This window comes from Phoenix dactylifera, chromosome 1, assembly GCF_009389715.1.
Source record: "Phoenix dactylifera cultivar Barhee BC4 chromosome 1, palm_55x_up_171113_PBpolish2nd_filt_p, whole genome shotgun sequence".
NCBI lineage: Eukaryota > Viridiplantae > Streptophyta > Magnoliopsida > Arecales > Arecaceae > Phoenix > Phoenix dactylifera.
The window spans coordinates 31808684-31823109 of record NC_052392.1 but is presented as its reverse complement, the minus strand read 5'-3'; the positions used below and the strand labels follow the sequence as shown (position 1 = coordinate 31823109).

At 37.6% G+C, this 14426-nt stretch overlaps 2 protein-coding genes across 6 annotated transcripts in view; both read left to right on the top strand.

Moving 5' to 3' along the window:
• LOC103717709 (pentatricopeptide repeat-containing protein At1g76280) overlaps positions 1-3695 on the top strand; it is a 31624-nt gene extending 27929 nt beyond the window's left edge. For 2 of the 4 annotated variants that reach the window (XM_039132069.1, XM_008806192.4), the window contains one exon: positions 62-1183. In XM_039132069.1, coding sequence (XP_038987997.1) covers positions 62-463 — 402 coding nt within the window. In that variant the 3' untranslated portion in view covers positions 464-1183. Of the gene's footprint in view, positions 1-61; positions 1184-1531; positions 2519-2839 lie in introns of those variants that run through there. The other 2 variants (XR_005514157.1, XR_005514156.1) reach the window with 2 other exon arrangements.
• Positions 3696-5675: 1980 nt separating this feature from the next.
• LOC120112506 (ruBisCO large subunit-binding protein subunit beta, chloroplastic-like) lies at positions 5676-14413 on the top strand. Of its 2 annotated transcripts, none has more exons than XM_039132060.1 (14): positions 5676-5851; positions 5967-6092; positions 6820-6957; positions 7170-7265; positions 7592-7751; positions 8007-8144; positions 8306-8475; positions 9518-9595; positions 9710-9781; positions 9852-9956; positions 12327-12419; positions 12546-12638; positions 13486-13717; positions 13901-14413. In XM_039132060.1, exons 1-14 carry the CDS (start codon positions 5723-5725, stop codon positions 13912-13914), a joined length of 1644 nt encoding a protein of 547 aa, XP_038987988.1. In that variant the 5' UTR covers positions 5676-5722; the 3' UTR covers positions 13915-14413. The 2 variants fall into 2 exon arrangements, with proteins under 2 accessions (XP_038987988.1, XP_038987984.1); XM_039132056.1 differs by having other exon boundaries at positions 5677-5851; positions 7592-7834; positions 7910-8144.
• The last annotated feature ends 13 nt before the right edge of the window (positions 14414-14426 follow it).

Genomic DNA, 14426 nt, shown 5'->3' with positions numbered 1-14426 from the left:
TTCAATGTTAATGATTCTTGAGAATTAACTGATTAATTTATTTATGACACGATTCTGTCAGGGACGGATTGATATAGTTGAGCCTGTAATTGAGGGTATACTCAGAGAGAAAATCCAGCCTGATCCTTCAACCCTTTGGTACACATTCTCTGCATATGTAGAGTGTGGATTTCATAACACTGCAATGGAGGCATTGCAGGTTCTAAGCATGCGAATGATCTCAGAAGAGAACATTCTTCATGAAAAGAGGATTGCCTATGAAGATCTTGTCCACAATGAAGACCCAAATGCTGAGTTAGAGATTATTGAAATTTTCAAAGAATCTCAAGAGTTTATTGCAACAGCTCTATTAAACTTGAGATGGTGTGCAATCACTGGCTGCTCAATATCATGGTCTCCTGAGGAAAGCCTGTGGGCCAAAAGGCTTTCTTCTTCTTATGGTGCCAGTAAAGGGCCTACTTGAATCTCTAAAGATTGCAATAGTAGTTCTTTCAAATGGATTGGCCTTTAACTTCAATTGAAGATGGCAATTTCATGAAACTGAGAAAAATATCAATCCCTCCAACTTTCTTGTCCTTCATGGATGTCTTCTCTTGAGCAGATAGCTGTGGTGGTTTCAATCTTCCATATAACCAAACTGGCACCGCTAACATTTGAATAATCAGGTGTCAATTGCTGATTGTTCTGACATGGAAGTGATGAGATGCTTCCTTAGCGAATCAATTGATTTTGGTCTGTTTTGTAACGTGATGGTTGATGAGATCTGGGCGGCTATGGAGATGAAGGCTTCTTTCTACATGGAATTTTTATGACATGGTTTGACAAGCACCCTCACGAGGACTGGTTATCCATAATTCAGCTAAACCACATTTAACCTACAAATGCTCAGTGGCAGTGGGGTTGCTGATATACATGTGCAGTAACACAAGAATAATACGGCAGCTGCCAGTTTGTCAGGTATCAGTTTTCCAGCCTCTTATGCATCATAGAAGTTGGAACAGTGAGCAAGCGAGTTTGTGTTCTTGGTGTAACTTTGTTTGCTGCATTGAGCATAGCATATTCAATTAATATGCTATTTATGGTTCCAAACTACAAAAGAAATTTTGTTACACATGAATGTGTGTGGATCGGGTACTCTTGTCAATGATTTTTTTTTTATAATATTCCTCTTGCCTCTTTTCTTTTTTTGTGTTTGGTACTGTTTAATTTCCAAGGCTGTTCTTAGTTTGAGAGTATTTTGGAGCCGGCTAGGTCTATGTTTCAGGAGTTGCAGCATTTGTGCCATCTTAAGTCTTTGTTGCAAGATTTTATTTTTTTATTTTTTTATAAGAATTGGGAAAGCAGGAAAGCCGGCTAAGGGTTGGGTAGTTGGCACCTTCAAGTCTTTAGTTTTGTTAATATTATTCTTTAGTACAAATTTTAATATATTTTATCTGAACGAAAAGGAAGATCTCTAGTACAAGTTTTTATTCCCATTTTTTGTGCTGATAAATTTTCCTTGTTTGTCTACTTGCTTTGCTACATGATCAAGATGGTTACTGAGAAATCTTGTCCGAAAACATCCATCGGAGCTTAAACTCCAGAAACTAGCCATTATAGAGAAGCTACTGGAACGAATCTATGACAATGACAAAGTGGTTTGCGAAACATTTCATCTCCTTCTAAAGGCCGCGGTCTTTCCATCTTCAGAAGAGGTATGTGGGAAGGTGCACCCTTCTTTTTGCAGTTTGGTATATTTAAGAAATTGTTAGCCAAGTTATATTTCTCGACGTCCATTCCAACAATTCTGCTTTCTTCCTCACTAGCACTCGAGTGAGGCTATAAGCATTTAGCTTGAGCATAAGCCTTTTAATTTTATTTTGACATTGTTTAATGGAGCTGCATGCTCTCTCTTTATAACTTGCAAATAATTTTATTTTCTCTCTTTTTACTTGAGCTTGAGGCCTTGTATAATACCCCCCAACTCACCTAGCTTCAGCTCGGCCCTAACTCAATTGAGTCAGCCAAGTCGGTCTGGCAACAAAATGACAGCCAACCAAGATCTATTAAAAATAATGTCTAAAAAATGCTATATCTTTATTCTGTAAAAGTATTATAACGGATTAATTTATTAGAATAAAATCAGAAGATTGAAAAGAATTTGTGATATACATGCTCTACGAATGTGATTTGCTTCTTACATGTTGGTCTGCAGCAATCTCGTCCCTAAGATATAACAATTCGACTCAGCCTGATCCTCTTCTAGTGAGCATGATTGTTGTGGAGCCTTGATCCGACAACTCCTTCAAATGCTTAAAAAATAAAAAAAGATGAAAGTTAAAAAGTAAAGAAAACTCTCTTTCCGAAAGAGTACCAGTGAAAAAGAGAGAGATCAGATTGTTTTTGAATTAATTCAAGAGAAGTCTATTTATAGACTCTATCTAGAATACTATACTGAAGAAACATGATGGTTCCAGGATACGTAATATTTTGGAAACACCATATCTTTTCGGAAACTAATGTTCTCTTTTGAAGAAAGCATCTTACAAAAAAAATATTTTAAAATATTTAAAACAACTCAAATTTGGAAAAAAAATTTAAATTATTTTTATAATTAAAACTCCAACAAGAGCTCTATTCGGCCAGTTGGGGAGGTCTGAAACCCTCGCTTGAACTTGTAACGCCCAGCGTGACCTCCGGAAGGATCCCGGGTCAGCCACCACGTATGTGAAACGATCGGCAAGGACGGGCGGTAATACAATTCTTCAAGAATCATCTTTAAAAGTAGTTCTCAAATATTTTAATGCTATTGATTCTCAAGGCTTAACTGGTTAATTTATTTATGACATGATTTTGTCAGGCCCGGATAACCATAATTGAGCATGTACACAGGAGATCAAAATCCAGCCGAATTGTCCGACCCTTTGGTACCCATTCAGTGCATGAATATGGATTTCACAACACTGCAATGGAAGCATTGCAGGTTTCCAGCATGCGAGCGATCTCTAAAGAAGATAGAAGAATTCTTGAAGAAAAGAGGGTTGCCTATGAGGATCTTGTCCACAGTGAAGACCCCAATGCCGAGTTACAGATTGTTGGGAGTTTTAAAAAAAACCTCAAAGAGTTCAATGCAACAGCTGAAAGTTCTGAGAGCCAAAAGGCTTTCTTCTTCTTATAGAAATATAAAGGTGTGCTTCATGTGCATATGGGACCTCACTCAAGCACCACGATTAGCTCATGGTTAGTCTCAATAAGCCCTTGTTGCAGTGTCTTTTAGTCTAGATGGGTCAAGGGCTGGATCCGCTCTAATACTATTTGTAACAATTTAGGACCTCATCCGAAATAGCTCATCGGAAGGTATTATTTGGACTCCTTAGTCTTATTTAACTATCTAAGATTTATCCAGTGAATAACTGATGTAGGATCCTCAAACAATCAAACTCGAATCGGTCCCAAATTATTAGCAGACACTGTCCGAACATTGGCGGCGGCATCACCAATTTCAAACAACCAACCTGCTGCTCCAGCCAAACAGTATAAGAGTCGCCACCGCTGAAGAACAACTCCATCGCACCGTCGTGTTCCCTCCGTGGACGAAGAGGCTAATGCTGAAGAAATAACCATAGCGCTGACTCGATCCTTTTCACCTTCGCTCTCTTTTTGTTCTTCGGGACAGGTAAGCTTCGAAGGTTATTCAGGCGCCAGTTTTCCAAACCCCGTCAACTTGAAAAATCTGGCCATACAAACTGCTGCCGAGTCTTGGAGCTTGAGGGCGTCCGGATCGAGTTCTTGCCGGAGCAACTGCGATATCTTGCTGTGTTGAGATACTTGGGATTGAGGCAGACGGGTGTGCAGAGGCTTCCACAAAGCATGCATGCGCGCCTCCACTATAATTCTCATTTGATATGTTGCATGGCATCCATGTCTAGTGCACGTAACACAACAATGTGGCCTTGGGATGTGCATGTCCATCACTTCCCTTCATATAAATACACTCTTCTTCTTAGCATGTACACCACAACAATGCCACTTTAATAATGATTAATAAACATAATGTTCCTATCCCTCCTCGATGCCAACCAGGGCCGGCCCAACTCTTAGACGCTGACGCGGTCGTCTAAGGCCCCGGCCCGAAGAAGGCTTATCACAGGAAAGACCTCAAAGATAGAATAGAAAGAAAAAAAATACTCCTTTTAGTGAATTTGCCTTAGGCCGGCCCACTACAGAGAAGACCTCAAAGATAAAATAGAAAGAAAAAAAGACCCCTCTTAGTAAATTCGCCTTAGGCCCTAAATGCTTCTGATGGCAACTTTTTTTTAGATCTTCAACTTGTTCTCAATTTTCTGTTCAGGCCATGCCCTCTCGATGGGGAGAAGGTGATCTCTATTTTGATCCTTTGTTTTAGTTGTTTAGGAGTTAATACAAACTTAATTTGACGTAATTTTCACAAATAAGAATAGGAGTATGCACACAATAAATATTTTTATATCAACCTCTTTAACATGGAAAAAGATGACTCCAATCGTTAAAATGCAAGTTCTGTAAGCCACTTTACTGTATTCAATTACCAACATTGCTTTGAATATAGTCCCCCCACTCTAATGTTAAATATCATCCAATTTCCCTACAAATTGAATTTTTAATTAAATTTGATATTTTAACTTCCATGTGTAATAGGGATAATTTATTTGTAATTTTCTGATTAGGAAGAAGTAATACTGTGTGTCCCTCAATTATATTTCAACTTTTTGTCTTGAGTTTCCAGTACCCTCGCTGGAGGGGATTAAAGTTGAAATCAAGATTTTAATTCAAAAAAAAAAAAATCTAAATCCTCAGATAAAAAGACCCTGCAAGAAACCATAAAAATAATGTAAGGAACTACCCAATCCAACGTTGGACTAGTTTTATTTAGAATAAAGCGGTGGTTGGAATTTGGATGCCCCGTTCCCATGAAGAGAACTAGATCAGGATACCTAAAAAATAATTCACAGCTATGGGTGAAGCTGGGTGTCGCACTTGTATAACTACCATTAATCAAACCGACAACAAAGATAGCATCAAGCTATAAAGTTCGTAACAAAATAAACAAAAATATATATATATATATAGTAAACTTTTTTCTTGGAAAAAGGGTTATTGATATGCTGTTAAATAACGATTACTATGATTCCAGAAATGACATGCATAGAAGTAATCCGAGCACAAAAATCTAACTTTAAGAGAATTATGCCCTTCAAATGAGACAAGGAATTTCTAGATATTTTCAAGTTAATAGTTTGGAGCCTGCAGGGACACTATATACAATGAGAAAAATATAATTATTGTTATAATATGTTATTTAGCGCTATAACATTCCATTACAACATAAATAACAAATAAAATTATTATTATTATTAGATTATATCAAACTTCTCTGTAAAAGATATTATACGGTTTACCAAATATATAATATTTTTATCCACGAACAGGATCGAAAAATAATGTCATTACCTTCCCGATTGTAGCCTGTTATTTTAAATAATAAAACGATAATAACAGTGATTATTTTAATACAAAAGTTTGCGGCATTACTTTTGGTGCAAGTTATGGGGCCCCGTTATTTTAACATTGGTACGAGATAACGAGGAAAAGATCTTCGGGAAGATATTTTTCCCTCCAAGCCTCGGGGCTTGGGCTTCTTTATTCGTTACAAAACACCTTATCCTACGGCCTCAACCGCCATCGAGCGCGCAGCCAACTGACCATGGCATCATCTTCTCCATCTCCCGTCACCTTTCCCCAGCTACCCTTTTCACCTAAGAGACCTCCTCCAGTACCCATCTTCAAAGAGCTCCACTTCAACCATGACCTCTCGGCCACCAAGAAACTCCAGGTCAGTCTCAATCGATACTATGGCTGAAGTGAGAACTTCTGCTCTTTTCATTGTTAGTTTGCTACTACTTTGATTTGAACACTCTGTTGGGTCTTGGATGGATGAATTGGTGCAGGCTGGGGTGGACCTGGTGGCAAAGTTGATTGGGGTGACCCTGGGCCCGAAGGGCAGGAATGTGGTGTTGGAGAACAAGTATGGACCCCCTAAGATTGTTAATGATGGGGAGACTGTCCTTAAGGAGGTATCATAAAGGAGAGGCTTTGTTGATCTGTTTTGATTTTAGATCACTGCTAAACTGTAGCCTTTCTAATTCTTTTTGTTCTGCTTCCATTGGGCCTCTTTATTATTTCCTTTTGGTGGGAAAATGGTGCTGCATAATTCAGGATATAGTCTTATTTTGGATTTTGATTTGTGCTTCTTGAATTGGAGCAACCCTTGAAGATTTATGGTTTTTATACGGGTTAGAAATTGGGAAACCACGTTGTTTAACAGCTTTTAGGTTGTCATTGTATCAACATATATATGTTGTCTATTTCTATTCCGGTATTGTTTTTCTCTGCCTTAAGCTTGTGGTGGATGCATGCACTGATGAAGTTCTTATAGGATAACTAGATTTTTTTTTTTATAATCAAAATGAGATTTGCTTGTTGCTTTTATACAAAAAATGGACAGCATGTGTCTTCTGGTTAAAAATTCTCTTCCTTTTCAATAGAAAAATGATTTTCATTTGGTTTCTGTTGTGGGAGAATAAAGTAGTTAATTGATAAGTGAAGCTTCTTTTCACAATGTTTCTATTTTCTTAGGTCAACTTTAGATACACAAATCCCTTCAACAAAAAAAAAAAAAAAAAAAACTTTAGATACACAGATTGAAACACAGAATTCCACCATTTTAGGAGAAGTTTGTGTTTCTCCTTGGTCATTTTGAAAACTTTCTGCTCCTCATTACTTCTTTTTGGGTTGCCAAAGGTTGAATTGGAGGACCCATTGGAAAATGTTGGTGTTAAATTGGTGAGACAAGCGGGTGCAAAGACAAATGATCTTGCTGGTGATGGTTGCACCACTTCTATTGTTCTTGCTCGAGGTTTGATTGCTGAAGGTGTGAAGGTAAATACTTAGTTGCATGCTTAAATAGTATCCTGTCCATCCTCCAATTCAGCTTGCGAGAGTAGAGTTTTTGATTATACCCTTTCTATTTCCCCCTCCTTCCACAATGATGCACAGTTGGTGCTTCTTCATCTCTCACATTGCAATGAATTGAATGATCTATATATATATTATTGTTTTGGTAAAAGAGTTCTCTGTATGTTAATAATTAGGTACTTGCTGCGGGAATGAATCCTGTTCAAATTGCACGGGGAATTGAAAAGACGGCCCGGGCTCTTGTTTCTGAACTCAAATTGATGTCAAGGGAGGTAAGGTTGACATAGCCTGTAATTAATATATTCTTTACTTTTATTGAATGAATGTTATCAAAGGGTAGCTCAATTTATGGAATTATCATAGTTTCTAGATATTCTTAATTTTTTACAAGCTGATTGAAGCTAGCTGCTTTTTCATCTCCACCTCTTTCCTGTGGCATTTCACAAGTCGCTTCCCAACATTAGAAAAAAAAAGTTTCTTTATCTAAATTGAGTGTTCTAACCTTTTTTTTCTCAATTCACCATAATTTCTTTATCACATAATTCTTGATACACTTTTATGATGGCATGTCAACAGTAGAAACATACTCCTGTTGCAGATTGAAGACCATGAAATTGCTGATGTTGCAGCAGTTAGTGCTGGAAATGACTATAGTGTGGGAAATATGATTGCAGAAGCTCTTAAAAGAGTCGGAAGAAAAGGTGTAGTTAGAATTGAGAATGGAAAATGCACTGAGAACAGTCTGCAAATTGTAGAGGGTATGCAGTTTGATCGTGGTTATTTGTCACCTTACTTTGTTACTGATCGTGCAAATATGTCTGTGGAGTTCGAAAATAGCAAGGTAGTTAGTGTGTTATTCTAATTAACATTGTGTTACTCTGCAAAGAAAGTTGCGAGTGTGACTTTTTCTATGCAGATACTTTTGGTTGACAAAAAAATCACAAATGCAAAGGAGATGTTTAAACTATTGGATAGTGCAGTCAAAGATAAGTACCCACTCTTGATAATTGCAGAGGGAATTGAGGAGGAAGCTCTTGCTCCAATAATTAGGAATAAACTCAAAGGTGTGCTGAAGGGGGTTGCTATTAAAGCTCCTGCCTTTGGAGAGCGCAAAAGTCACTGCATGGATGACATTGCTGTCTTGACTGGAGGTAGTTTGGTGGTTTTTGAAGTATATGCATAAACCTAGATTAGTAATAGTACTAATGAGTTTTTCTCAACCATATGATCTTAGAACATTCATTTATTTATAGCCTTCTGGTTTTGTTTTTTTACTTTTCCATCTCTATTCATATTTCTATTTGTTTTACAGGCACAGTAGTCAGAGATGAGATGGGACTGACTCTTGAAAAGGCTGGAAAAGAGGTTTTAGGTTCTGCGGTGAACATAGTAATTACTAAGGATTCAACGCTAATTGTTACTGATGGGAGCACCCAGCATGCAGTGGAAAAGCGGGTTGCTCAATTACGAAATCTTGTAGAGGTACATGAACTTGTTTGAAGTTGCATCCTAGCATGCATGTGAGATTCTAATCTTTTGATCACATTACAAGTAAAGTCATCATCTGCATGACTAATGAATATCTGGCTGCATTTGCTTCCTGCTCAACTTTTGCATTTTAAGGTATATCCAGTATCATGTTTATCCTTTATGTTTGATTAATTTTTGCTTGTATCTGGTTTTCCTCATCTCGCTACTTTTATTTATTATTCATGCTATCCTTTTTTTTTTTTGTTTCAATCTTGAGCTTCATTGCATGGCTAAGACTTGCCTTCTTGTTCTAGTGCATTTCTTTTTTAAATTCGAAGTTGGTGAGCAACAGAAAAATCAGTGAATGCCTTTTTTCCTTAAATGGAACTACTTCCATCGGAAAAGGGAAGAGGTAAATGATTGCTGCTTCTCTTTATTGTGCAAGAAAATAGAAAATGGGAAAAGTTTTTTCTTTATAATTTGGAAAACGTTGTCTTGGAATGTTAAACTGACTTTTTAAGGCATACACGCATGGATAGTCTTGTATGAGTAAGTTGATATTTATTAAATGTTACAAGATGTGAAGACTGAAAAGGTCAAAATAACATATCAACAGAACTATGACTTTTTAATTTCTAGGCAACTGACTTCACTGTACAAATGAACAAAACTTTCAACCTGCAGCGGCAGGATGCTCAAGTTAATGTAATGCTCTTATCAAGCCGCCATTAAGAACCTATAAATAGTAATTTGTGTTTGGGCTATAACAAAAATCATACCGGTACTTTTGCATAATGTGGCTAAACATTATCTTTTTTACATTTTCTAATGCATTTTCACTAGTACAGTCTCTTTAATTAAACTTTTCATCTTCTTGGTATTCTCTGAACTAATTTGATATCCTCACATGCAAAGCACAGTTAGGCTCAGTTTCACATTTACTATTATTTCATAACCTGTTGGAGTTCTCTTTTCTAGACATACATTAATGACATTACCATCATATTCATGGCCAAACTATGTAGTTGATCTATCTAGATCTGGTTTGTTACAGAACTCTGAAGAAAAGTTCAAAAAGAAATTATTGAATGAGCGGATAGCAAGGCTATGTGGTGGAATTGCAATTATTAAGGTAATTTATGCTCGTTTGGATCCAATCTTTTCTAAAATCAACATACGGATATGGATAATTTCTGTGTTACACTACACCAGGTTCAACAAATTTAATGTTGGAAATAAATGACAGGTAGGTGCACAAACAGTAGTGGAGTTGAAAGATAAAAAGCTGAGAATTGAAGATGCTCTTAATGCCACTAAGGTAGGTTCAGCTTATCTTGATGCTTTCTATTGGCTAATTTTGATGTAATGAAAAATTTTGCCCTTTGCAGTCTGCTATTGAGGAAGGTGTTGTAGTTGGTGGTGGATGTAGCCTATTGCGGCTATCTATGAAGGTGGATAGCATCAAGGAATCTCTGGATAATGAAGAGCAGATGGTATTATCTTATCCTTCTTTCTTTTCCATTATAACTTGATACCAAAAGGTGATAATAGAATTTGAATGTTAGGAGAACTTTAAATCAGATAAATACATATCACAAAAATGACATGATAAATCTTAACATTAGCAAAGGTAGACTTTATGGGCCAAGGTATGAATTATCAAAATTTGAGGATGTTTGATGATTGGCCATCAAGCTAAAGTCAAATTTCAGATTTGGTTGTTTTTCAGACCTAGGTATATTTAACATAGAAGGCCTGCCATATGCCTAAAAGGTTAGGTAGTAGATAGAGAGATGGGACTATTTTTGTTAGTCAGTTTAAACTTGGATATCAGAAATTTTTCCGAGGTTTGATGATGGAGTTGGGTAGGGTCTTGTTTGGGTCGGGTTGAATTCAACCATAACCAAATCACCTAGCGTCGGATTGGGATTTTTGAGCCCAAGTCAACCCAACCTTGCCCAATGAATGGGTGGGACGGGTGGATTCGGATTAAGCTTAACCCAAGTTGCACCCCTAATATCAAGACTAGTTTAACTAGTATTTTACACGTGCTATGTACTTGCTCCTTTTTATAGAGAGAGAGAGAGAGGGAGGGAGAATGTTCACATGAGATTTTATATAAACCGAGACTTAGTTCAGCCCATTTAACTTAACCTTAACCTTTTAGCCCAACCCATGAAACATCAACTTGATAAACCGAATCGAACCAAATCAAATATCTCGTGTTGGTTTCAAATAGTTTTTGTAGATGGTCAGTTCAATTTTGGTTTCGATTTTAGAAAACCGATTTTAAATCAGTTCAGTTTCATATATCTCCAAACCGGCTTGACTTGACCAATGCATGCCCCTACTTGTCCTTGTATTCATTCTAGCAATCCAGACAATGGAAATAGTTTAACTTAAACATGTCGAACTTGTTTGTAATACTAACTCTCTACAGGAGCTATTATATAATAATTTGTCACTATAGTTCCAAGTAGTTGCACGATAACTCTACCACATTAAATTATTTCTTTTATGTTCCTGCGACATCTTACTATTATATGAAAGTCCCTAATTTCAGTTGGATTCGCTGCCTCCATGTGACATAATCCCTATTCTTTGAGTGTTCACAAGCCTGGGAGCCCGCCCAACTTGCTCAAGCCCAAAGCCTTTTGGGTTGGCTTGGGTTTGGGGATTAAAACTTGGCCTAGTCCAAAAATTTTTATTTTCTAGTCTTATTTATGTTTGATATATTGTTTACTTAATTGATAATTGCTATTAATATATGAATTTAATTGAATAATAGATATATTGCAGATTGTTAAAAATGTTTAATTATTCATATTTAATATTTCTAAATTTTTAAGTATTTATTTAATATTTTTAACAATTGAAAATAATCTTGAAGTTCGAGATCCGACCTAAAGCTTGAGTAAGGGCTTCCTAGCATGGGCCGAGAAAGTAGGCTGAAAGGCTAGGCTAGTCTAAGCAGGGCTCGGGCCTAAGTAAATAGTGTTGGGCAAAGCCTAGCCCAATCCCGGCCTAGCCTGGCCCATGAACTGGTCTATTGTTCTTAACAAGCCCTAACCAATGGCAGCATGACAACCTCCGCATCTTGCTCCTCCTCTGCTGCAGAACTGGCGACGGACTGGGATGATTCCGCCATTGATACCGAGATAGCTCGCCAGAGGGAAAGAAGGAGAAGAGGAAAAAAGAGAGAGCGTGAAGAAGGGAGAGGGGGAGGAAGCAAGAGAGGCCGGCCGTCGGAGACCCGGGAGCCTCCGCCTCTTCCACGTCCCTCCTCTCCCTCTCCCTCCCTTACCGCTCTCTCTCTCTCTCTCTCTCTCTCCCCCCTGCCATAGAAGATGTGTTGGTATGGGCCCGGCACGGCACAGTGCGGGCATGTACTGACTCATCCCACCGGACAACCGGTACGGTGCCTGGTACTAGTTCCGCCGTCCTCGTCGGTGGTATTCACAAAGGAATTAGAAAATTTGAAGAAGGCTAAGCCTGATATAAGAATGCATTCATCTCTGATGCACAAATTACTTCAAAAGAAAAACATGATTCCTAAATTGATGTAGCCATTTCCTTGATTAGGTAGTGATATGAAACTCCTATTCTTGATTTCCACCCTTCATGTACGGATGTTACAGGATGCAAATGCTATTTAGCAGGCATTACCCACATTTTTCGCATGATATCATGGCTATTCAGTATGTTGTGACACCAGTTTAGTTATAGTATTCTTCCATTAGAAATTTTATTCTTCACACACATAGGTTATCTCTCTGTGATTTAATAATTGTCGTTCTTTTCTGAATGCAATATCTGCTTCTCTGCTCTTTATCATGTTCTCTTGCCTTCCACTATTTCTGCAGATTGGTGCCGACATCTTTAAACGGGCTTTAAGTTATCCTTCAAAATTGATAGCCAAAAATGCTGGAATTAATGGAGATGTTGTTGTGGAGAAGGTTTGTGAATGATTCTATTCATATTCAAGCTTTTACATTTTCTTTATATTTCTTTTAAGGTTGCCCGCTAAGTCCCTGTGGAGTACAAAATCCAAGCTAATGCATTTTTCTGATATTTTATTTCAGGTGTTGTCCTCTAATGACGTAAGATATGGCTACAATGCAGCTAAAAATTGTTACGAGGACTTGATGGCGGCTGGGATTTTAGACCCAACGAAGGTATCTATTTCAAAAACTTGAATAGTTAATGGTAGCTACTTTCTTTTTATCTTCAATAATTTCATAGAAGTAATTTTTTGCCGGTCGTGTTCCTTTGCATGCTCATTAGTCATCTATCTATAGTATGTGTGAGGAAACTTTCAAGAATTATCTTACATAATATCAGAGGAAAAACAGGATCTTATGGCTAAACTCAGTCATTTAGTTGTAAAGTACCTTTTTCCGGCTTTTTCTCAGAGTTAGCAAAATGAGTTGCTGCTATTTATGAGCTACCTGTAGTTTGCTAGTGCTTCTCATGCACTTTAATCATCTGATTCTGACAGAATTTGGGGTCAAGCGCAGGAATATACCATGAAAATTTATTGATATGAATCTCATCCCAGCACGACAACACTAGAAATCTTATTTGTAAAATAGGGGATTTTTTAATTATAAATAATAACATCATCTCTTGCTGAAGATACTTAGTGGTCACTAGATTTGGAACTTAAAGATCCCAATTCTCAAGGGAGACAAGGGAGGAAAGTGTCAGGCTGTCAGCGTAGCGATCTCCAATTTCATCAGCTGTAACATTCCATTACCTAAGGAAGGGGAGGGGGTTCGGGGGAGGGCAAACCATCCCCTGGCCATATTTCTTATTTTTTCCAGTCACCTGATATTACTGAAGTCCCATTTGCTACTGATGAATCATCCTCGGGAAAATTGCTCACTGAACTGAAATTTTCTGAATATGGAATGATACTGGACATGTAATTATAATTTGCTTTTTCACATGTCTAACAAACACAAATGAATTCTTGAGTTTTATCCTGCTTCATGCATTCATGAACTCGACACACATGTGCAGGTTGTTAGATGTTGTGTGGAGCATGCTGCTGCTGTTGCAAAGACTTTTCTCACATCTGATGTGGTCGTTGTTGATACAAAGGAAGCAGAGCCCATTAGTAGGCGAAGGCTGATGCCAACTTCTAATCTCATGCGAACATCTAATCTGATGCCAACTTCTAATCTCATGCGAACATCTAATCTGACGCCAACTTCTAATCTCATGCGAACATCTAATCTGACGCCAAAATCAGGTGCTTATCTTCTTCACAAATATGCTACATAGATCACAGGCATATATATGATAACCTGCCATGAGCATATCTATTGAATTTCAAAGTTTGCATTATTTTTTTTTTGCCTTTATCTTGCTGAAGATCTAGAACAAGGGTATGGCGATGTACTGATTAGTTCTTTCTCATGACTTATGTTTGCAGGTATTGCACTTTAGTTTGTGCTAACCAGTCATTCATCTACTTGCTGTTCCATTCTCTCTTCCCTTCATGACTCATACTTGCAAGTGGTTGAGATGTCAATCGAAAGGAAGAGGCAATCTAATCTGCGTATTTTGGTTCAGTGAAATATGGCCAATGAGACTTGCTGTCATTCATCAATGTGCGTTGACTCACAATACTTTCACAGAATCTTTCCAACAAACCACCTGAGAAATAACATTCAATACAGATGAGGTTTCAATCTCAAAATTTAGAAGCTTTTGTGATTATTCTTAAAATGCAGTCACCATGGTACACTTCTTCATGAAGGAAAGCCATGGTGAGGCCAAATGTCTGTGTGTGTATAAGCTGAACAATTTTAGGGACTCATGATCTGTGCCGACGAAGGGTTAAAATAGGACCATTTGAGCTTGGGATGTATCATTGTCTTATTCATCCATTATATTATGTTGGGTAATGCCTTCATGATTTCTACACTCCTCTTATAAGCTTATATTGACCGTGTTTC